The following is a 21,192-nucleotide window of genomic DNA, read 5'->3' as shown; positions in this document are numbered from 1 at the left end:
GCTCTTTATCTTCAGGAAACACGAAATTGCGTATGCCTGGTTCTGGGACAGGATTAGGCTGAGAAACAAAGCCAGGAGAAGCACCTTGCCTGGAGACACAGCACGGATGGTTTATCTCTAAACACTCTTTGCAGCCTCTCCCTAAACCCTGGGAAGAACAAAACACAGACAAGTTATTAAGATGGCAGACGCGAGGAGGAAGCCAAATCAGGCAGAGAAGCTGCTCCTTGGGCAGGGTGATGTGTGCAGAGCCACGGGCGGGTTCAGCCTCCGCTCCGGGAGCCGGTGCCACTGCAGGGCTGTGATGGGACAGAGAGGAGCCGGCGTCGCTTTTGTCCTGTCCCTCCGGCACTGGGGGCCGCCTTTGTCTGCGGCTCTGGCTCTGCGCTCCCTGGCTGCTGCCTGGGCAGCGCAGGAGCAGCAGGAGACCCCGCAGGGCTGGGCAGGGCGTCTCAGCCTCCACCCGGCCCAGGCACCATTAGCAGGGACCCCAGGGTCACTGAGCAGAGTCACCCGGTGTGCTCAGCAGGGGTGCTGGCACTTGCTGTGACAGTGTTTCTCAAACCCGTCAGAGGGATGGAAAAGAGAGCTGCTGGACAGCTGAGCCCAGCTTGGCAGAGCCCTCACGGGTCAGCTCATGATTGAGCTGTGTCCACACCACTGGCATCACCCTGCTGGCATCACCACACCGCTGGCATCACCACGCTGCTCTCCAGAGCCAGAGCAGCTGGAGTACAACTCGTGTGCGGGTGTGATGGGGGTGGCACCCCTCTTGCTGCTGTTCCTTGGGCTCTGTTGTAGCCCCTACAGCTTCACCCTCTTGCTCGGCTCAGCCTGTGGGACTGCACGTCCCAAGAGTGCAGGGGCACCATTCGGCCAGGCAGGTTTATGGCTTGCACTTTAGGGTGTCACCTGTGATTTCCAGTGGGAAGCACAGCAGTGTCCTTTGCAATGTTTAGTGTGAGGATATGAAGAACTCAGCAGTTTTCAGATGTCAGTCCTGTAGTAAAACCGTTTAAAGCCCATTTTGACTCATTTTTTGCATGAAGCCACCCCAGAGCAGGGCTGAACCAGAGCTTGGGCAGCTCAGCTGTGCCCTCAGCAAGCCAGGCTCTGGTGCACAGACAGATTTAATGCTGGGCTCTGATGGCTGCAGATGGAGCCTCTGTCCGGTGTGTGCATCACCTGCTGAAACTCAGTTTGGTGTCAAACCAAAGAGCACTCACAGCTGCGTGACCCTGGCAGTGCTGAGGTCGCTCGGGAGGAACAGGCGGCGATGTCTGGCTTGGCAGAGCTGAGATGGGGCTTTTTGAAGTCTGGGCTGCATGGAATGGTGTTGGTCTCCTTAGAGCCAGTGGTTTTGAAGCTGTCGAGCCTGGAGATCGGGAATGCCAATTGCTCATCCTCCCCAGGAGCTGCCTTTCCCACTGGTGCAGCCCCTTGCTTTGCTCCCCGGCAGGGATTTCATTTCCCGGGGGGATTCTGGGGTGGTTTAGGATGAAGATGTCTCAGGGTGAGGATGGACACGCTGCGTGTCCGGTGGCATTTGTTGTGTCTGCACCTCCGTGATTACCGGCTGTATTTTGGCGGGTGGGTGTGCGGACAGGGCCCGGCACGGACCCGCCGCCGCCGCAATAAAAATCCCTTTTGTCTGGGCCCCGTTCCCGCGGCCCCTCGGCTGAATGCGGCGCTGGAGAGGATTTCAATGACATGGTAATTTCATGCCGTCCCACCGGCGGCTTCGCCCGGCGCAGGCAGCTGTTGGGCAGCGGGTCGTGTTCCCCAGCTGTTACAATAAATAACAGAAACAAAGCGTATTCCAGCGCTAATTACCTCAAAGTTGCTCTCACTTCGTTGGCTCTGCCCTCGCCGCCGTCTCTGCCCGCGGTACCCGGTGCAAGGGCGTCGATGCTCCGCCGCCGGCGCGTCCCCAGGGCACGGCTTTGTGTGCGAAAGTCTGTGATTCCTCCCGGGCCGCGGAATTTCTAATGGCAGCGGATTTCATCCCGCTCACTGGCCGCATTGTGCTGCAGGAACAACACTCGCCCTGCAGCCCCCGGCCCCGGCGCCCACATTTACATGACAAAGTGGGAGCCTGTGCGGCTTCGCCATGGAGAGTCGAGGTATGCAGGAGCCAACCCCCCCATGCAGGAGCCCCACTGTGTGCTGGAGCCCCCCTGTTTCCATGCACTTTGGGTAGCTTTTTAACGAGGCTTCTTCTTGCTGGCTCCTTTGCTGCTGCCTGAGCCGGCCTCAGGCATGAGGTGCCTGGGGATGTCTGTCCGAGATGTCCATCCGGGATTCCCTGGCAGCATCCTCCGAGCCAGGAGAAGGGTGGCTTTCACTGAGGCAAATCATGGAGGGACCCTGAGTGCTCCAGGGCAGGAATGTAGCATGTGAAAGGATGAGCCAAGCCTGCATGTTCAGCAAAAGGTTTTGGGGGTCTCTCCCACCTGGGCTGAAGCAGCCAAGGCTGGGTGAGAGCCTGCCTCACATGCTGGAGGTGCTGCCTGGGCAGCTGCTTTGGCTTGTCAACATTCAGGGACTGTGTGTTGTGGTCACCAAAATAAAACTCTGTGAGTCAGCCCAGCACTGAACTTGCCTATCCTCGATGCTGGTCATGGTCCTGCCCTGGTCTTTGCAGAGCATCTCCTGTGCCATCAGGTGCTGCTCCCTCTGGCCACTCTGCCCGTTTATCTTACCCTGTCTTTGCTGTATCTTCTGTGTCCAATCAAAATTCTGAGCCAACTTTTGTGTTGCTGGAGGCTGGCTCCTTCCTTCAGCTATGATTCATGAGCCTAATTGTGGGGTGTTGTGTTCATGAGGCATCTGGGGATGCTCTGGCAAAAGGGTTTGCATGGATAAGCCTTAGTTTGGGAGTGACCGAGGCAGTGCCAAGTGTGGGATTGCTGTGGGGCAAATTGATCATACCTCTGCAACTCCTGCCAGCCCTAAACTGCCTTCAGCCCTTCTTGGGCACCCAAGTGCCACTGAGCAGCTGTCAAACTGTGGCCACTGTCCTGTGTTCCCTGCATCTGTGGGGTCACCACGGGCACAGGGAATTGCCTGTGGTCCTGCTCACACACGGCTGCCAGGATTGTCTGAGGGGTGAGATGATCCAGAGGAGGAGAAGCTGTCGGTTCTGGCCTTGATGTGGCTGCAGGAAAGGCAGCAGAGAGCTGCTGTCCCTGACAGATCTTGCAGGTGGGCGGTCTGGCTCCTCACTCAAACTCAGGGACTGGGAGGCTCCAGCAGCACTGGCAAATACCTCTTTGCTTGTGAGCCATGATTTAAAAATGCATCAGCTCGCAGCCAGGGATCTGGCCACTGCCAAGAAATGTTAATCATGTGGAGACATGACTTATACCGGGAGCAGCTCATCTGAAAATCAGTTCCTTCAAACGAGCTTCTTCCGAAGTGCAGCACAGATGTTTTTTGGGGGCGGCTGGCACTCACCCTGTCCTGGGGCAGCTGTGGGTGCCTGCAGGGTCTGAGCCCCATGGTGAACTCAGGGATCCCCACCCTGCTCCAAGTCCTGTGCTGCTTTGTCTGAGGAGGTGCTGGGGCCAGGCAAGCCCCAGCTTGGGGCTCCCAGCAGATTTTGGGTCTTGAGCTCCTGTTGCAGGGCAGAAGCAGGAGCAGAGGTTGGCTTTGGAGAATTAACTTCTGAATCCAGCAGTTCAGCCCCTGGATGCTCACAGGAGTTTTCCCATCCCCTCAGTGTCCTGCAGCACAGGTGGCCTTCCATAGGCAGGAAAACTCTTGCAAAGTTTGGGTGCAAAAGTAAAAGGCAAATTTGAAGCTTAGTTTGCTGCTCTGCTGTTTTTCTGCTTCTGGTATTTTTAGCCTGGAATGGAAATTTGGATTTAAAAAGAAAGTGGATGGGAGAAAGGGGTGCTAAAAGCACCATGTGTTCAGGAGCTGGAATTGGAGCTGGGTGCTGTCTGTGGGCCGGTGTGGACAGTTGGCTGTGCAGGTGGAGCTCTCCAAGTACCCCCACACTGATCCCCACAGCGGCCCAGCTGGCTCGGACCTCACGGGGTTTGAGGAACAAATAGAAGGTGCAGACAGGGAGGGGTGGAGATGGGCAAGGTGGGAATGGGGCAGGAAGGGCAGAGCTCATCACCTCAGGGAGCAGCGGGGTGGAATAATTCCTTGGCAATATTTTCAGATATATTTGAGTCCAAGGGTGCTGTTGATTTACAAATGCAGCTCAGTCATGTAGCCATGTGCTGGTGCCATCCTGCATCTCCCAAACTTCATAAGTGAGTCTTTCTAATGGGAGTTGTGGAAAAACTGGTATTTCCCTCTTTACAGGTCCCCACACTGCTTCAAGTGGGGATTTGGGATTGGTTTGGAATTGCTTTGGGGTTTTTCTTGTGCAAAACCCAGCCGTTCAACAATTGTGTAGTGCAGATGGAATAATGCATTTCCTGTTTCTCGTGAGTTGGAATTTGCTGGGGAATGAAGGGGAAATGCATGTGTCTGTATGTCCCTGCTGACAGAGTATCCAGGGAATTGCATCCCCTTGGAAAGGGCACCATGATGATGGAGCTGGTGCTGCTCTCCCGTAGCAGGTGGCAGTGCTGGAGCCTGTGCCAAGGGAGTTGATGGGGCCCCTGTGCCTGGCACTGCCCTTCAGCAGCTTGGCTGGCACCAATGCTCCCCAGATGGTGCCCAGGGAAGCTGCTTCCTGGTGTGCTACTCTGAATTCTGCCACTGCCACCTCCTGCCAGGAGGAGGGGTAGTGGGACACCTTCCAGTTCAGGATGTGGTGATGGAGAGCGCTGTGACTCTGAGATCTGTCTGTCTGTCTGTCTGTCTGTGTGAGTATGGGGTCCCTGGCAGCCCTCCTGACCTGTGCTCCCTTCCACAGCTGCAGGCGCATACCTGCCCCCCTTGCAGCAGGTGTTCCAAGCACCACGTCGGCCTGGGATAGGAACTGTTGGCAAGCCCATCAAGCTCCTGGCCAACTACTTTGAAGTGGACATTCCCAAGATCGATGTGTATCATTATGAAGTGGATATCAAACCCGATAAATGTCCACGCAGAGTCAACAGGTAAGGCAAGTATTAGAGGTTTGGCACTTGTTCCCTGCTTCTGGTTTCCTAGTGGAGACTCTATAAGTGCCTGTCTCTGTCTTTGCAGTAGAAGCCATTAGGGTGACCATTATGGTAGGGGTCACAGCAGTGGCAGGGGTCATGGCACTGCATGATGCCCACAGGTGGCTGGACCCCCCAGCCATGTTTGTGCAGCCAGTGCTGCTTCCTGGCCTGGGAGCACGAGGGGTCTGGAGCCTCAGCACAGTCCCTGCTGCTCCAAAGCAGCTGTGCTACTTTGGCAACAATCCCTGATTTAAAAATAGCAAGCCCAGACCTCAGGCCATCATGTTCTTTTCTTTGTTTTTCTTTTTGATGTGCTCTTCCCTGTCTGTCCCCTCCTGCCCCTGCAGCCTGGGGAGCTCTGTGCCCCAAGGGCTGGTGAGCAGATGCTGCATGTGCTTTCAGCAGCGAGTCACACTGAGGCAGCTCCAGCCACTGTGTGTTCCCCTGTGCCATGTACACTCCTTCTTCCCCCCAGTGCCATGAACACTCCTTCTGCCAAAGCCAATGGCAGAGCTGTGGGACAAGGCACATGTCTGCTTGTCCAGGGGCTTTCCTGCCCCACAGGTCTCAGCTCTGTTTTCAGTTGCCCTAGGGAGAGAGGCTGGGGTGGACTGAGCAGATTGCAGAAGGTATCAGGCTGTAAAGAAAGTGACAAAACAAACCTCTCCCTTCTCTCCTCCTGCTCCTCTATCTTGCCTGTGTAGGGAAGTCGTGGAGTACATGGTGCAGCACTTCAAACCACAGATCTTTGGTGACCGAAAACCAGTCTATGATGGGAAGAAGAACATCTACACTGTCACAGCCTTACCCATTGGGAACGAGCGGGTAAGAGGGGCAGCGAGCCCCATGTGGGCACTGTGACCTCCCTCCTGCCTGGGAAAGACCAGCAGAAAGCAACCTCACCTCATCCTGCAGGGATGCCATGGTCACTGTCCCTTCCCTCCTGCACCCAGGTTGACTTTGAGGTGACGATCCCAGGGGAAGGCAAGGACAGGATATTTAAAGTCTCTATCAAATGGATGGCCATCGTGAGCTGGCGCATGCTGCACGAGGCCCTGGTCAGCGGGCAGATCCCTGTCCCACTGGAGTCTGTCCAGGCTCTGGATGTTGCCATGAGGCACCTGGCTTCCATGAGGTACCTGCACTGAGGGACAGTGGGGCTGTGCCAGGGAGGGGAGGGGACTGCTGCCCTTGGCAGGCTGCTGTGGCTGAGACTGGCCTTGACAGTCATTGGAGAAGGCAGCTGTGCCAGCCGTGTCCTTGGGTGCTCCTGTAAAAGAAATAGATGCAGCTGGCAGGGTGAGTGCCAGCTCGAGGGTCTGAGGGTGCTGCTGTGGGCGCAGTGTGTGCCATTGACGTGTTCACAGGTTCCCAGGTGTTCACAGGTTCCCTGGTTCACAGGTACACTCCCGTTGGCCGCTCCTTCTTCTCCCCCCCTGAAGGCTACTACCACCCCCTGGGAGGGGGCAGGGAGGTCTGGTTCGGCTTCCACCAGTCTGTCCGGCCTGCCATGTGGAAGATGATGCTCAACATCGATGGTGACGTTATTTCTCATGCTGGGGGGCTGTAGTGGGAGGGCTGGGTGTATTTGGGAAGGCTGGTTGAGAGCAGAGACACATTGTGATGTCTGTCCCACAGTGTCGGCCACTGCCTTCTACAAAGCCCAGCCTGTGATTGAGTTCATGTGTGAGGTGCTGGACATCCGGAACATCGACGAGCAGCCCAAGCCCCTGACGGACTCACAGAGAGTGCGTTTCACCAAGGAGATCAAAGGTAGAGCCCCCAGAGAGCTCTGGAACCCGTCCCCTGACACTGGCTGTGGCTTGTGTCCCACCTAGCCCCTGCAGTAAGGTGGGGCTACATTTTAAATGTCTTCTGGGGCACCACTGCCTCCCTCATGCTATTGTTGAGGTATTTGCCAGCAGAAAATTAGTTAAGGAAGCTGTTGACAGTGTCCTGGAGAAGGGACAAAGGGAAATTGCTCCCATCTTCACCATGACTGTGCTGTCTCCCTGTCTCACATCAGGTCTGAAGGTGGAGGTGACCCACTGTGGGCAGATGAAGAGGAAATACCGTGTGTGTAACGTTACCCGACGGCCAGCCAGCCACCAGACGTAAGGCGGGTGGGCAGATGCCCTTGGAAAAATCCTCGCTGCTCTCCTTGTTAACAGCTGCTGGTGTCGTTAGGGAGAGCTGAACAGGAAGCTCCAGTCTTTGATGGCAAAAGGAGACGTGTGTGGGGCTCTGCAGCCCTGTGCCATGTGTGGAGTGGGATGCAGGGAGATGGGAGCTCAGAGGATGCTGTGTCTGGCAGGCAGAGCGCGGCGGCGGGCGGGAGCTGACATGCCAGGAATTGTCCTACTTTTTACCTCCGGGTTTGGTTTTCTTCATTCTTAAAATACTCACTGCCAGAGCAGAGACTTTATCAGGAGCTAACACGAGTGTCTGCCTTGGAATTTTTTGTGTGTGCCTGAGAGCAGGCTGGGCCTGGGCACCCCTCAGTGTCTCCTGTGCGTCAGCATCCATGGGTCACAGCCTTGGGGCTTGGCGAGCACAGGAGGAATGTGGCACCTCGCTGATGTAGTCAGCCTGGCTCTCCTGTAATTTTGGTTCTGTACAGAGTATCAGGTCAATTCTGCATTTTCATGGAGCTCTTTATGGGGCTGGGAGTAGCTCTTGCTGGCTGAGGATGGGTATTGCACTCCAGTTGTGTCGTGGCACCTCTCAGCCCTGCAGCCAGAAAGTTTGATTTTTTCCCCTGTTTCTGAAGGGAGATGTTCCCTTCCTGCCTCCCTCTGCCCACCCTGCAAGTGCTGTCCAGTACCTGGAGACGCCAGTTAGCCTTTTCCTGCAGTTCAGTTCAGCTCCCAGAGAGGACACCAGGCACAGAAGCCCTCCTGAGTGACAGTGTTGTACTTTTGTGCCCAACCATGGCATGTGTGGCAGGTCCTGCAATAAACATCTGCCCTGATGTTTTATTTTGTTGTATGGCAGCTCAGGGTGGGAGCCTGGCAGCTCCCTTTTCCCAGCCACAGTACATAGTGCCTGAGGTCTGAAGTGTCTGTTCTGAGTAGGTACATGCCTTGTGTCCTGCCTCTGCCAGGTTCCCCCTGCAGCTGGAGAGTGGTCAGACAGTGGAGTGCACAGTGGCTCAGTACTTCAAGCAGAAATACAACCTGCAGCTGAAATACCCTCACCTGCCCTGTCTCCAGGTTGGCCAGGAACAGAAACACACGTACCTTCCCTTGGAGGTGAGTGTTGGCACCTGTGGTTTGGAGCTGTGCTCAGTTGTGGTCCCCTCGTGTCTTACCTGTCCCCAACACATGGCTGCTGTCTGTCCCCTCCCTGTGCAGGTGTGTAACATCGTGGCAGGCCAGCGGTGTATCAAGAAGCTCACGGACAATCAAACCTCAACCATGATAAAAGCAACAGCCAGGTCTGCCCCAGACAGGCAGGAGGAGATCAGCAGACTGGTATGTGACACAAGTCCTGGGGAGGCAGGGTTGGGGCTTGGCACCAATGGCAGATTATGGCATTGTGTCCCTGGTGGACTTTGCCATGGTTCTGCTCCTCAGCTGCTCTGTGGTGGAGAGCTGTGACCTGCTGAGGAGGTGTTGGTGAGGTTAATGGTGGGGTTTTATCCCCCTTTTCCCACTGAATCTCTGTGCAGTGGTGCCTGTGTGTATGTAATGGACAGTGGCACAGGTGAGCCTGGCTCAGAGAGACCACACAAATGCACATGCCACAAATTCAGGCCCTTGCATTGATGGAGCCTGATCCAAAGGGAGCTGGAACTAAAAATGGGAAACAGATTAAAGACACATCCCTGGCTGTGGTGTGTGTGGGGCTGTCTGTGGTGGGGCTGCAGTACAGGAACTCTGTGCCTGGCCCCTGGTTAACGGGGCTGTTGTTCCCCAAACATTACATCTGGGATTTTGAAGCCAGGGACATTTGGTATTCCTTCTGGGCTCTTGATAAGTTTCTTGCCAGTCTGAACCATCCTGTTGAAGTCTTAAATCCCAGGAGCAGGCTGTGCTGTTAGTTGCATTGGTTAGTGTGTTTCAAAATCAGGTCTCCGTGGATTAGTTGGCAGGAGAGGATTTGGGCCTCAGTTTTGATCTGCTCGGCCTCCCCTGTCAGAGGTGCTCCACCTGCAGCTCTGTGGAGAACAGGGTTCAGGTGTCCATATTTCCTGGCCAGCTGCAGCTGCCTGGGATGCAGCAGTTGGTCCTACTCCCTCCCATGGCCTTCCTTCCCTCTGCAGATGAAGAATGCCAGCTACAACCTGGATCCATACATTCAGGAGTTTGGGATCAAGGTGAAGGATGATATGACAGAGGTGACAGGGCGGGTCCTGCCAGCTCCCATCCTACAGTATGGAGGCCGGGTAAGTGGGGCTGCCTGGGCTGGGCTGCACTGTGCAGGGAGATGCTGTCCACAGCTGGAAACACTGCTTCTGAGCTGGAATGTTTTATCAAAGTGCCTTGGCTTTGAGTTTTTTGCAATATACCTGGTTCTGAAAGTTGTAGCCAAGAGTCATTGGTGATGAGATGAAGAGGAGAGGGGTGCTCAGCATAGGGCAGCTCGGGTGAACTTTCTCTCACTGCTGAGGAGCTGAGGCTGTGCCCATTGCCAGGGAGTCAGCTCCAGCACTGGGACAGGGAGCACAGCCCCAGGCCATGCAGGGCTCTGGGGCTGAGGGGCCAGGCAGGCTGTGGCTGTGCTCTGACCCTCTGTTTGCCTTGCAGAACCGGGCCATTGCAACTCCCAACCAGGGTGTGTGGGACATGCGAGGGAAGCAGTTCTACAACGGCATTGAGATCAAAGTCTGGGCCATTGCCTGCTTTGCCCCGCAGAAGCAGTGTCGAGAGGAGGTGCTGAAGTAAGGAAAGGGGCAGCCCATGTGGGTGGGGGAAGGCAGAGGGGCCGTGGCTGCAGAGCCACACTGCTGCTCACAGCTGGGGACTGGGGGTCTGGCATCTCCACTGCTTGTGGTACCAATCTGATGTGGGGTGTCCAGTTCCTGTTGCTTTTGCTTTATCCAGAGAGCCGGTTTGTCCCAGCTGCAGATGGTCCCAAAGCCATCACAAAGCTGCCAGGTTGGAGTGAGTACCTGTGAGCTGTCAGTCAGGCTCTTCTCAATCTACTCTTTGCATCAGGGAGCTGCAGTATTGAGAGATGAAACTGCCAGCTTTAAAGCTGTATTGAACTCTGAATCTCCTGAGAGAAGAGGTTCTGAGGATTAAAAATTTTCCCAATAATCTGAAATGATGTAATTAATGTAGGAAGCATACTAACTTTCCACCGGTTATTACAGAGAAGTTTTGGGCTTTCTGAAAAGCTTCGGTGGTTTAGAGAATATGTTTCTCTAGCAAAGTGACACAGAGCAGGAACAGTTTATTTGATTTAGGGAAATGGTCACTTTGTTTTTGGATTCTTCTGAGGCCTTAGGTTTCTCCTGACTGAGAGTGGATGCATCAAGGTGAGCACTTTGTGTGTTTGGCATGGTCAGTGTTTGGGGTTTGGAAGAGCTCAGAGTGTCCAAGTCTGCAGTACCTGGGTGCAGGTGGGAGTGACACTGCACTCCTCCCGTGATCCCTTTGCAGCAGAGCTGTGAGCCCTTTGTTCCCTCTGGCTCTTATGGCATCAAATCCTTGGCATTCCCAAAATCCAGAGTGTGGCTGAGTTGTGGTAAGTGCAGGCTGGCATCAGCTTTGCAGTCACCTGGAAATCAGCTGTTGCAGGCAGCAGGTTTGTTCCCTGCTGCTCCTGCTTCCTCAGGGAGAAGGGCTCAGCTCCATTGCATTAGGAAGAGTCAGTACATGGGTGAGAGGGCACTGAGAGGGGACAGTTCAGCCCTGTCATGTGCTGATCTTGTGTTTCTTGTTCCATGCATGTGCGGGTGCCATAGAGCTGATGGCCCTGTCTCTGTGCTGTGCTGCAGCACTCGGCCGTGGGGCTCAGTGGCACAGCTGGTGTGCAGGAGGGTTCAGGGCTCACAGCTTCTCCTCCCAACACAGGAACTTCACAGACCAGCTGCGCAAGATCTCCAAGGACGCCGGGATGCCCATCCAGGGCCAGCCCTGCTTCTGCAAGTACGCCCAGGGTGCAGACAGTGTGGAGCCCATGTTCCGACACCTCAAGAACACCTATTCAGGGCTGCAGCTCATCATTGTCATCCTGCCAGGGAAGACACCTGTGTACGGTGAGTCTGGGGCCAGCACAGAGAGGGGCTTTGGGCTGGCTCAGCAGGGCTGGCTCCTGCAGGGCTGTCTCTCCCCATTCCTGAGGGTGCTGCTGGAAGTGGTGCAGGGCTGATTAATTGCCTTGTGCTCATCTGCTTCCTCTGCCCACAGCTGAAGTGAAGCGTGTTGGGGACACTCTCCTGGGAATGGCCACACAGTGCGTCCAGGTCAAGAATGTGGTGAAAACCTCCCCACAGACCCTTTCCAACCTCTGCCTCAAGATCAACGTCAAGCTTGGCGGGATCAACAACATCCTTGTGCCTCACCAGCGGTTCGTATGGCCACTGCCTCTCGTACTTTGGGGGTTGTACCCCTGGTCCCTCATGATGCTGCCTGCCTGCTTTACATGGTGAAGAGGGGGCCTTCATAAAGCAGCTCTTTGAAATGAGGGTTTGTAACTTGTTTCACCTTGTTGATAATGAGGTGTTGATGTGTCCAGGCCAGAGTTGGAGATCAGGAGATATCCTTGATATCATCTGCTCATCTCCATTGGGTTGTACATCGCCCGGAGATGGCCCCAAACACTCACTACTTGTTTTCTCTCCTCTCCCACCAGCTCTGCTGTCTTTCAGCAGCCAGTGATCTTCCTCGGAGCTGATGTCACTCACCCGCCAGCAGGAGATGGGAAGAAACCCTCCATAACAGCTGTAAGTTCACAGCTTGGTGCCCAAAACCCTGCAGGATGCAGGAGCTGGAATGGGATTCACGTGTCCATGTGTTACTGCTGTCCCCATAATGACACTTCTCAGGGTAGGCCTGTACCCTGTCAGGTGATTTTATCTGAGTCCTGGGAAGTTTCCTCCCAATCCCTTCCTGCCTCTCCATGCAGGAAAGCTGCAGTTTCTGGGAGCTGCAGGGAGACTGGCAGCTGCCAGCAGATGGGGCTCGTGGTGTGCTGGCCCCGAGTGTGGCCCTGACAGCGCCAGGAGCTTGGTGCTGCATGCAGTCATTCTGGGGCATCCCTGTCCAGCTGCAGCCCTTCACAGACCTTCCCCCTGCTGGAGAGCTGGGGTTTGGGACATGGAGGAAACTGGCGTGACTGGGCTGCTGAGCCCTTTGTGCAGGAGGATTTGCCTTTTTCTCAAATTAAAAATGAGCATCCATGGAGCAAAGTGCTGCTCGGTGCCAGCAGGGCCAGGGACAGCTTGTGCCCCGTGTTGGGCTGGGAGACACTGCCCCGTGCTCGTTGCCATGCAGGATAAGCACGTCAGCATTTTCCTATTAAGTTCTTAACTTTCCAGGACTCACAGCTCAGGTTTTCCTTGGCATGCAAATGCGTCTTTGGAGGAGTGTTTTTTTCTTAATTAGAAGGGGTTGGGAAAGGCTTTGGGCTGTTTGCTGTAGGTGTGGGTGGGACAGAACAGTCTGTTTCCTGGCGGCAGAGCTTCCCCTCTGAAAATATCTTTTGTGGTTTGTGCAGGACCACTGGGGCTTTTTTCTTAATTTTTGTGAAAGCTTTTTTGAAGCTGCGGGGGAGGAGAAGGGAAGAGCCTTTGAAGTAACTTGACCGTGTCCTTGGTGTGTTGCTGGTTGGACAATAGCAGTGGGTCTGTGGCTGAAACTAAAGAAACAGTTTCTTGTACACATTGGTTCTAGTGGGGGAGCCCCAACCCCAGAGCTGTTTGCAAAGTGAAAATGAAAGTGTTGGGGAAGGCAGGGGCAGCAGATTCACACTGCTCAGGATGTGGAGTCTGTGGTGCTTCCCCTCTGCTCAGGGAACATGGGGCACACTGCACAGTCACTGCTGAGTGTGGGGAATGAGGCAGCTGGGTGTTTGTTCCCCAACATGGGCCAGCCCTTGATTCACACTGTGCCCCCAGCTCTGTGTCACAGCCAAGCCCAGCTGCCCCTGAGCTGTTGCTCTGATGTGTCTGAGGTCTGCCTGCACTGCAGTGGGAACTCCCTGCTCAATGGCTGCCATACAGTGACTCGACCTTCCACATCCTTGGGCTGCCCGTGGCTGTCTGGGGCAGCCCCACTCCCTCTCACTGCCAGGCAGGAGAAGTGAAGCAAGGGCAGAGCAGCAGCAGTCCCCCACAGCCACAGCATTCAATGGCACCCACCAAAGTTGTCTCACTGTAAATTCCCACAAACGTTTAAAAGGGCATGGCAGAGTGTGACTTCAGGATGTGGCTGTGACCAGGGATGTCCCTTTTGGGCACTGATTGCCTGTACAGTATTTGCTGTCCCATCTGATCTGTGAGTTCAGGTGTTCTGTTTTGTTTCTGTGAGAAGCAGGTGGAAGCTGGCAATGACCCACATCCCCTCTGTCCTTCCTGGTGTAAGACATGGCCTGTCTGTCTGTCTGTCTGTCGCTGCAGGTTGTGGGCAGCATGGACGCCCACCCGAGCCGGTACTGTGCCACAGTGCGCGTGCAGCGTCCTCGCCAGGAGATCATTGAGGACTTGTCCTACATGGTGAGGGAGCTCCTCATCCAGTTCTACAAATCCACACGCTTCAAACCCACCAGGATCATCTTCTACCGTGATGGTGTTCCTGAGGGGCAGCTCCCACAGGTGAGGACCCCTCAGATCCCTGTTTGCCAGTGGGGCTGCACCAGCTGCCATGGAGTTCCTTAGGGGTGCTCAAGGACAGCTGGGTGCTGCTGTGTCCCCTCATTCTGTGTGCCCTTGTGCTGCTGTGTCCCCTCATTCTGTGTGCTCTTGTCTCTCCAGATCCTTCACTATGAGTTGCTGGCAATCCGAGACGCCTGCATCAAACTGGAAAAGGATTACCAGCCTGGCATCACCTACATCGTCGTCCAGAAGAGGCATCACACCCGTCTCTTCTGTGCAGACAAGAACGAGAGGGTGAGTGCTGCAGGGTGCCAGGGCTGGAGGCGGCTGATTCATCCCTGTCTGATGGAAGAGCCAGCCCTGGCTTTCCGAGGGGAAATCTCACCGCTGGCAGGGAGAGCTTGTTCTGAATGAAACGTGCTGCTCAGTGGACTCCTACAGCCACATGGATTAGTCTGCTTCTAGAAGCCCAGCCAGCTGTTTGCTGTTATTATGAGTTACTGGGTGCTGATGATCCTGGTGACTCTTGAAATAGCCTCTGTCAGCTTGAAAACATCTGTTGTTTTGGTGATAGCTGGAGTTGCTGACGTGACAGTCTAAATAACCCCTTGCTTGCTCACAGCTTGTTCATGTGTGCTGTGTAGTAACATTGATTGCTGTCACTGTTCCTAGATTTCATCTGAATTTAATGATCAGATTGAGTCTAACCAGATTGCTCCACATGAGCAGGAAGATTTAATCTTGGGAACTAAAGACAGTTTTTGATCAGGATATAAAAGCCCCAGTATCTTGTGGCACAGACTCCAGCACATGCTCTGCAGAGATCCCTGGCATTTTCCTCATCTCTGTAGTAGGATGGGCCCCTGCCCAGCCCTTACCCTGCTGCTCTCTTTCCCGTGCTATTGGCTATGTCATGCCTGGTGTTGATGCCTGCAAAAAATGCCAGCAGGCCTATTTGTGCAGGGAGCAGAGTAGGATGAGTTGCTTCTGTCCCCTCTGAATAGGCGCTTGGAGACCATCTCTACATCTCAAAGGGAGATGGAAACCCTCTACCATGGTCCTGGGACAGGGCAGCTGTGTTAAAGACAGTGCTCTTGGCAACTGGAAATAACGAAACTCTGCAGTGCTTGGATCTCTTTCTATTCCCTGCAGATTGGAAAGAGTGGGAACATCCCAGCAGGAACAACAGTGGATACCAACATCACCCACCCCTTTGAGTTTGACTTCTACCTGTGCAGTCATGCAGGCATTCAGGTACTGTGCTCCAGCACTGGCTCTTGGGATGCTGCTGGGTTTTTGGCTGCTGTTACAGATTGTCCTCATGCATTTGTCCTGGCCCTGTCAACAGCCAGGATTTGAGGATAGTTGGATCTGAGCTGCCACTGCGGTGGTTTGGCAAGCAGGTGCAGGGTCTGTGCCGCTACTGCATTGTGTGGCACGTACTCGGTTTCTCTCCTGGAGCCAAGGGTCTCTCCTAAGAGATTTTCCTCCATCAGAGCAGCCAATTCAGCAGCTTGTCAGCTGGTGTCTGAGCGTGCCGGGCTCGCCGGGGCGCCCGCTCATCAGCAGGGACCTGCTGTCTGCCCGTGGGCGGGAGAGCCAGGCCAGCCGTCCCTGCCTGCTCTGCAGCTGCCTGGCTGCAGGCAGCCAAGATTAGTCAGAAACCGGACTGGAAAAACTGCAGCTGCTTCCAGAAGAGAGGCTGCTCGGCTTCCCCTCCTCTGTGCAGACAGTGGGAACTGGCCTGGGTCGGTGGGGATACAGTGGGAGATACAGTGGGGGATGCAATGGGGGATGTGTGGCACAGAGGGAACAGGCACCAGGCAGCAGCATTAGTACTGCTTTGCACCTTGGTGCTAAGGGTTTTCCTGCCTCAATGCCGTGTAGGGTTCTCACAGCAGGGAAGCACAGGCATCCCTCCTGCCTAGGCTGGATCACAGATCATTTAGCTCAGGGAGGAGCTGATGGGGATGTGAGGCAGCTGCATCCAGGTGCCAGCAGCATCTCTCACACTGGCCCTCTCCTTCCCAGGGCACCAGCCGGCCGTCCCACTACTACGTGCTGTGGGATGACAACCGGTTCACGGCGGACGAGCTGCAGATCCTCACGTACCAGCTGTGCCACACCTACGTGCGCTGCACCCGCTCCGTCTCCATCCCTGCCCCAGCCTATTACGCCCGGCTGGTGGCGTTCCGGGCACGGTACCACCTCGTGGATAAGGAGCACGACAGGTGAGGGGCAGAGCTGTGGCTCTGGGAGGGCACAGGCAGGCATGGGAAGGGGATCTTGATGTTTGAAAGTGCCTGTGTCTGAGAGTGCTGCAGCAGAGTGTTTCTAGGGGAAGACCTGCATGTAGCTGCATCCTCTTAAGGCTCAGCACAGAGGCAACGGGGATAAAGGAGGGTTAAATTCTACCCTAAGCTCATCCCAGGCTTGTGGGAGCATTCCTGGGGTGTCTGAGCATTTCCAGCTGCCTCAAGGTGCTGGAATCTGCAGTACAGGCATGGTGACCAGCATGCACAGCATCCCTGTGCACTGCAGTGAGGTGGCTTTCTGTGCTGCCAGCGCTCAGCTAATCCCTGTCTCCAGGGGAGTTTCTCAGTGTTCCTGAGGGGAAAATATGAAATAATTACACAGTGATTTCCTTGATTTTCAGTGGCGAGGGCAGCCATATATCTGGACAGAGCAACGGCAGAGACCCCCAGGCCTTGGCGAAGGCTGTGCAGGTTCATCAGGACACTTTACGTACCATGTACTTTGCTTGAAAGCCTAACTTTTGTTACCTCACTCAAGAAAGCTTTCAGATTTGTAGGAGCCATACAAAAAAGGAAGCATTGGGACACCTTGTTTTTTTTTCCAATGAGAAATCACTGCAGGGCAGGCAGTGTCGACTTGAGGCAGGAGACCAGCACCATGGGACAGAATGATCCAACACCTTTGTAGGATTGGAAGAGACTGATGACGATGATGATTATTTTTTTAATTTTTTCTGGCTTTGCAAAATTTTGACCTGACCAAACACATGAAGGCATTCAAGGGAAGGGATAAAACTCCCGGGAGGCGGAAGCAGGTTGTCATTTTTAAGATGCAATACTAGAGACTCCTGACTGTGAACTGGCGGCTTTGGTCCTCCGTTGCCCACCAGGCGCTGGTAGGTATTTTTTGTGGGGGTTGGGGGAGGGGATTTTTAGAGCCTTAAAACAGAAGACTAGATTTATAAAACTAATATTTTAGATTATGAGATGCTTTAATGGGTTGAGGGGAAAAAACACAAAAAACAAAAACAAACCAACTAGTTTATAGGAGAATTGTAACACTAACAGTTCCCCACCCTTGAGTAATTCCCCCCGGATAATGTAAGGCACCCTAGCACTTAGCTCAGAACTGAAAACTGTCTTCCTCGTGTTACAAGCTAGTCAGCTGCTGCCGCTCAAAGCAACAGTCACAGACTTTTCCATGGGTGAGTGCCTTACTATGATGCTGCAAAATTTCAATGTTTTTAATCTTGTAAGGAAACTAGTAATCTTGTCTTGATGGTGGTCCATATTTCCATCAGAAGGAGTTAATTTCTATGGTCCTCAGTTGCAGTTTGTGTCAGATCACGACCTCACGGTGGTTAAACCCCATTGAAAGATGTGCACTTTCATACAGGACACGTTTAATGGCTGCTGACCCATTTCTGTTTCCAATGTACTACTTGTTATTTAAAACTGTTTCTGACAAATGGGGGCATCTCCATCCCATTAGGACAGAAAGCGCTATCCATGTTTTTCTTTCTTTTATTCCCCCCCCCTAATTTTTATGATGGACACCGGGATTTTTTTACTAAACATTATTTTTATACGATATTGAGTCTGTTGCCAAAATCCACAAGTCATTAACATTCTCAGAGTTTACATCCCCACGCTTCCTGAGGCTGTGTACTCACACCACAGCTCTCCAACATTTCTGTCCAACGAGTGCTGCAGCCTGTGCAGTGCTGGGTGCTCCACAGTGCCCATGCCAGTGTGCATTTGGCACGTGTCTGCCCGGGCCAGCTGCTTTCCCATCTACCACATCCCCACCTCCAGCACCTCCAGGCTCTCACCCTCTCTGCTGCTAGGTTTTGCTGCTCTTTGTGTCATGGTATCACTGCTCTCATGCCCAGGGTTTTTATTCTGAAAGCACACCAGATTGTTCCTTAGAATGATGAAATCCCTGTTGTTGTCAGGTGGGAAACTCCTGATTTGTGCTTGTACCAGGAAAACAGCCTTTTTCCCCACAGGAACCTGGTCACTGCTTTTCAGACCCGTTTTGCTGCACAGTGACCGTACGCACGGTGGCGGGGCCGTGGTGGCAGCTCAGTACCAATATCATCCGGGCACATTATCTGGGTTTTTCTCTATGAAAGTGTTCACAGCGCTTCCTTCAAGAGACAAACGAGGCGCACGCTCCTGCCACGTTCTGAGGGGAAGAGCTCTGGTATCATTTTCCTGCCCAACGCGTTTCCCAGGCGGCCCCACGCGAGCGCTGCCCCTGGCCCGCGCGCGGACAGAAGCACATCTCCACCTCTTTGGTTTGTACTTTCTGACGTTGAAACTTGCCTTGCCTTCATGAAAACCACACTGGTCATGTTGGCCCATTGAGCTGTCCTAACCCCGGGAATTCACTCTTCCCGTTTTCTTTTGGGGCAATGTGTTTGTGAACAGTGACAACATCACTATGCTATGCAAACTAAGTGCTGAGCCCACTGATGTCACGTTTGGTGAAGATCCTACGTTTAGCACAGTCCTGTTTTCCTCAAGACCACACTGTTTGGTTCATATCCTCCTTTGCACCTTGTGTCAACCTCCACTGCTGTATATCCTCAAGGTGACGGGGAGGAGACCAGGACCTATCCGTGGTCAGTAGGTAGGGAACTCTTAGGAAGGCTTTTAGAGCGTAGGGAACACATCAACACTAAGTGTCAACATGAGAAGCCTACATTCCTCTACACAAGTGCCTGCATAGTGACACCAATCAGCACCTCCATCTCATCCTCCGAACTCTGACTTACGTTCATTGAAAGCAAAACAATCTCAGAGGGGCTGTTCCCGCTCACCTGGTGTTAGAAAGCTCCTCATTAAGAATAAAACTGGGGTCAAGGTCAAGGTTCTCTCTGCAAATCAGTTTGTTCACCAGCATTACACCGGAACGCACCTGGCTGCTGCTCTGCAGTGAGGGGCAAAGGTATTTTGGTTCCTCGTTTTAATTTTAGTGTTTTAGTTGGGTCTAGAATTCTGAAATGTCTTTTAGTAGCTGTGGCATAGCACGTGCCATTTTTAACCATTTGAAAAGAGATAGTGTGGGCATTTACAGAAACAGCTTGTTGCTCTGTAACAATTTTTTTTAACCTTGAGACTTGAAATGTAAAATGGACCTTTAAGATTTGCACTCATTTGTAAGGTGGCTGTTCATAGAAAACTATGAATGAAGACTTGCTGATGTAGCACCTACTTTTAACAGCAATTTTAACTACACAAAAGCTTCACAGCTTCTGAAACTCTCAGCTGTTGACTTGCAGATCGTGTTCTGCCCTTATTTCACCCTCTGCGTTGGGTTTTCATGGTTTTGGATAAACAAAAAAGCCAAACTCAGTAGCTGCTGTGCCCTTTAAACCCTGTTTCCACTTTGAAGAAGTTTAGAGAGGTTGGAGTGACCCGCATGTTTTCTGTACCGGACTATGCACCGTACCCTCTCCGCGCTCCAGCATCGGCATTTCTCCCCCTCTCTTGTCTGAGATGCAAACGAGTAGCTGCATGTTGAGGTGCGTTTTGCTGCCTGTAGCGGATAGGTGTATTACCCCAGGTACATATCAGGATCTGTAGTTAGCCCCAAACCCCACACGGGCATCCCGATCAGCTCTGCCTTCCCGAGTTCCACCTGCGCCTGGAAGCGTTGCCGAGTGCATGCAGCTCTGTGGGAAGAGGAGTAGCTTTCATTTACCTGTAGAATTGTTTCCCTTATCTGAGCAGGACGGGGTGGGAGGGCTGCTCTGCCCTCTCCCCACAGTTTCCAGGGCAGTCGGGGTGTTCTGGGATCGCACACGATGTCTCAAAGCATCCAGCGTTGCCTCGCGGAAGGTTTTCTTCTTGGAAAATCAGTGTGAAATAAAAGAATGTGATTGTTTCAGGAAGGGAAGCCAGACAGCAGGAGAGCAATAAACAAGTGAAATTCATATCTTGCCTGAGTGATTTGCACTTCAATAGTTGTGAAAGAAAATTTCCAGGACTCCAGTGCTTTTGTGTTTGATTTCCAGCCCCTTTCATACCTCCTTTCGATGAGCAAGTGTGGGACTGTACATAGGGTGTTTACAGGATGCTCCATTTGGGTTGTTATTTTTCTTGTGGGTTTTTTTTGCTCTAGCTTGAACTCTGTATGGTCCATTTGTTAAATAGCCGTGAACACTTGATGTACAGTACTTACTAAACAAGCAGCAGCACAAAACTTATTTTATTAAGAAAATATGGCTTATATTTTAAAGGTTGAATATCAATTTTTTTTTCTGTATGTGTGGAATTAAGACTGGTGAAGAGTAACAAAATCCTTGGATTAGGCCAAAAGAAAATACTGTAAGATCCTAACCACCTCTTTATTAAAGAAAGCAGTATGATTAAAGCTCCAGAACAGTGTATTTATATTGGATTTGATTTAATTGCCTTTGTGGATTTTTTTTTTTTGCCTTGGTCCTGATTTTTGCTTGCAACTTCGACTTGCAGTCCCAAATGTCTGTTACCCTGTAACTGTTGGCAGAAGACCTAAATAAAAGCAATGTGAATATGTCGGGGTGACACTCCTGAGTCACATTGGTGGGGAAGGAACATGTGCATCCCAGGCATTCCCTCGGGACAGGCTGGGGGACAAACAGGGAAATGCTGACTGGAGCTGAATTGCATCAGACACTGCAGAGGATCCAGCATCCTCACTGTCCAGGTCTCAGTTCAATGAGAGAAACACTTACGCAAATATGTGCTTAAATCTTCTGGGAATACCGTACAATTCCACTTTTATTAAAATGTCACCTGAGAACTGACTGATTTTGGGCTCCTGGGTTATTAGATAACAGAAATGTTCATCAAAATCTGCTGTTCCTGCAGCCTCACTGAGTGCTTCAGGGGCTCCTGGCTCTGAGGTGCTTTAAGGACAGATTTCAGACTCCTTTTGGATTGAGGTTAAACTCGATCCTCTGGGTTTCTGCACTGCCTCGTCTTTTGCATTTCCCATCATGTTTTACATTTCCCAGCTGTGTAAATCTTGCAAAAATCCTAATCTTCTCCAATGCCAGCAGCCTATGGTTGAGTTTTAGGG

At 52.9% G+C, this 21,192-nt stretch overlaps 1 protein-coding gene across 1 annotated transcript; it reads left to right on the top strand.

Annotated features, from left to right (window-relative positions):
* The first annotated feature begins 4,924 nt into the window (after positions 1-4,924).
* On the top strand, positions 4,925-20,647 carry LOC131568068 (protein argonaute-1). Its single transcript, XM_058819941.1, has 18 exons — positions 4,925-5,060; positions 5,810-5,930; positions 6,059-6,244; positions 6,511-6,643; positions 6,744-6,878; positions 7,132-7,219; positions 8,209-8,356; positions 8,459-8,578; positions 9,370-9,492; positions 9,854-9,987; positions 11,126-11,310; positions 11,462-11,621; positions 11,907-11,997; positions 13,672-13,866; positions 14,026-14,160; positions 15,019-15,120; positions 15,898-16,097; positions 16,523-20,647. Exons 2-18 carry the CDS (start codon positions 5,826-5,828, stop codon positions 16,629-16,631), a joined length of 2,349 nt encoding a protein of 782 aa, XP_058675924.1. The 5' UTR covers positions 4,925-5,060; positions 5,810-5,825; the 3' UTR covers positions 16,632-20,647.
* The last annotated feature ends 545 nt before the right edge of the window (positions 20,648-21,192 follow it).

The sequence above is a fragment of the Ammospiza caudacuta genome, chromosome 25, assembly GCF_027887145.1.
Source record: "Ammospiza caudacuta isolate bAmmCau1 chromosome 25, bAmmCau1.pri, whole genome shotgun sequence".
Classification (NCBI taxonomy): Eukaryota; Metazoa; Chordata; class Aves; order Passeriformes; family Passerellidae; genus Ammospiza; species Ammospiza caudacuta.
The sequence above is the reverse complement of the archived record's forward strand: the minus strand, read 5'-3'. Positions and strand labels throughout refer to the sequence as shown.